Source organism: Triturus cristatus, chromosome 8 (assembly GCF_964204655.1).
Source record: "Triturus cristatus chromosome 8, aTriCri1.1, whole genome shotgun sequence".
Taxonomy (NCBI): domain Eukaryota; kingdom Metazoa; phylum Chordata; class Amphibia; order Caudata; family Salamandridae; genus Triturus; species Triturus cristatus.
The window spans coordinates 1525182772-1525184788 of record NC_140591.1 but is presented as its reverse complement, the minus strand read 5'-3'; the positions used below and the strand labels follow the sequence as shown (position 1 = coordinate 1525184788).

Below are 2017 nucleotides of genomic sequence, written 5' to 3'. Positions count from 1 at the left end.
AGAGCATTGAGGAGTAGTAAAGTTAGGATTTTGTCTTAGTTAAACTTAAGTTTGTCTTAAGTTTAACTTAAGACCAAAACTTAAGTTTAACTGAGACAAAATCCTACGTTTACGAGTACTAAATGCCCTTTGTCAATATCAAAAGTCATAAAGTTAGGATTTTGTCTCAGATTACTTTTGTGAATCGGGCCCTTAGTCTCTAACATGTATTGAGGGCACAATTTTGATTTACCACACTACTAGTCATTGTTGTTGATGTGGCATATGAGATGAAATAGTGAGTAGAGGCAGGATATGTTTCTCCCTTCAACACATACTTATCATTGTCATCCTAATAACAGAAAACGAATCTTTGATATGTGACTAACACGTTTCTGTTTCAGATGCCACTCACAAAGGAATGGAAGTCAGGAAAGTCTACCAACAGACTAATGTCTCAGTAACTGAGTTCATCTTATTTGGGTTTCCAAGTCTGCAGAATTTTCATGGTTTGCTCTTTGGGATTTTTCTCCCTATTTACCTTCTCACTGCAACAGATAATGGGATTGTATTTCTTCTCACTAGCCTCGATCATAAACTTCAAACCCCCATGTACTTTTTCGTCAGTCACCTCTCCTTCTTGGATCTTAGCATCTCCACAGTAACTTTACCAAAAATGTTGGCCAAGTTTTTAATGAACAGCAACTCCATTTCCTTTAGTGGCTGTTTCTTGCAAATGTACATCTTTCTTTCTCTCTGTGCTACAGAATGTTTCCTGTTGACTGTGATGTCTTTTGATCGCTATTTTGCCATATGCCAACCTCTCCAATATGGCTCATACATGACTAGAACACTTTGCATTCAACTTGCTGTTTTTTCCTGGATTGGAGGATTCCTCGCCCCCTTCATACAAGCAGTTTTAGCCTCACGACTGCCCTTCTGTGGACCAAATGTGATCCATCATTACTACTGCGATCACCCACCCCTGCTCCATCTGGCCTGTGCCGACACATCCCTCAACGTTGCCATAGGTTCCTCCATTAGCTTCCTCGTAATAAGCTCATCATTTTTTCTGATTCTAATATCTTACATTAAAATTATGTTGTCAATTCTGAAAATTAGTTCACCCGGGGGTAGAAGAAAATCTTTTTCTACCTGTGCTTCTCATTTAATTGTGGTAAATATGTTTTACTTGCCAATCATTTTCATGTACATACGTCCTGCTGCGTCCGTTGTTTCTGAGGTGGACTCTCTTGTTGCTGTTCTTTATTCTGTATTAACCCCCATGCTGAATCCTATGATATACACCCTGAGAAACAAAGACATCAAGGAGGCATTCAGGAGGAAGCTCATTATTTTTATCTCTCTAAGGGCCATATGTAGGAAGCCCAATACCGGTCGGTAACGGCCGATTTTCGGTAATTATACCGTTACCGACCGGTATTTAGGCTTTAGCTATGTAGGGGGAACATTTCAGGATTCGGTATTTACCGAATCGGTAAAATTACCGAATCGGTAATTTTACCGAATCGGTAAATACCGAATCCTGAAATGAGATGTAGGTGACACTCAAATGAGTGATGTGTAGGGAAAATAATTCGGTATTTAGCACCAAATATATTTTGGTGCTAAATACCGAATTCATTGCAAAAAGCAATATTTTGCTGGACTAACAGTGCCATGTGGCAGACATACATGCCCTTAGGGCATGTATGTGTGCCACATGTGCACACATGCAGGAATCAGGGGTGCAACAGGGTGTCAATGTGACACCCTGCCACCCTTGAATGTGCTCCCCCCATTACCGAATCGGTAAATACCGATTCGGTAATTACCGATTTTCTCTGATTCGGTAATATTTACCGAATGATTACCTACATACGAGTTACCACTTCTTAAATACCGAATCGGTAAAGTTCGGTATTTAAGAAGTGGTAACTTGTATGCTACCCACATATGGCCCTATATGTTTAAATTGGCGACCCTAACATGTCTGAGCTGGTTTTGATCCTCGTAGGTCCACATACACAGTGATAGA

The 2017-nt window shown here is 40.1% G+C and overlaps 1 protein-coding gene across 1 annotated transcript; it reads left to right on the top strand.

The window, feature by feature from the left end:
- Positions 1–400: 400 nt before the first annotated feature.
- Positions 401–1384, top strand: LOC146806058 (olfactory receptor 6N1-like). The gene has a single exon (XM_085623849.1). The coding sequence runs from the start codon at positions 401–403 to the stop codon at positions 1382–1384; it is 984 nt and encodes a 327-aa protein (XP_085479975.1).
- Positions 1385–2017: the final 633 nt, after the last annotated feature.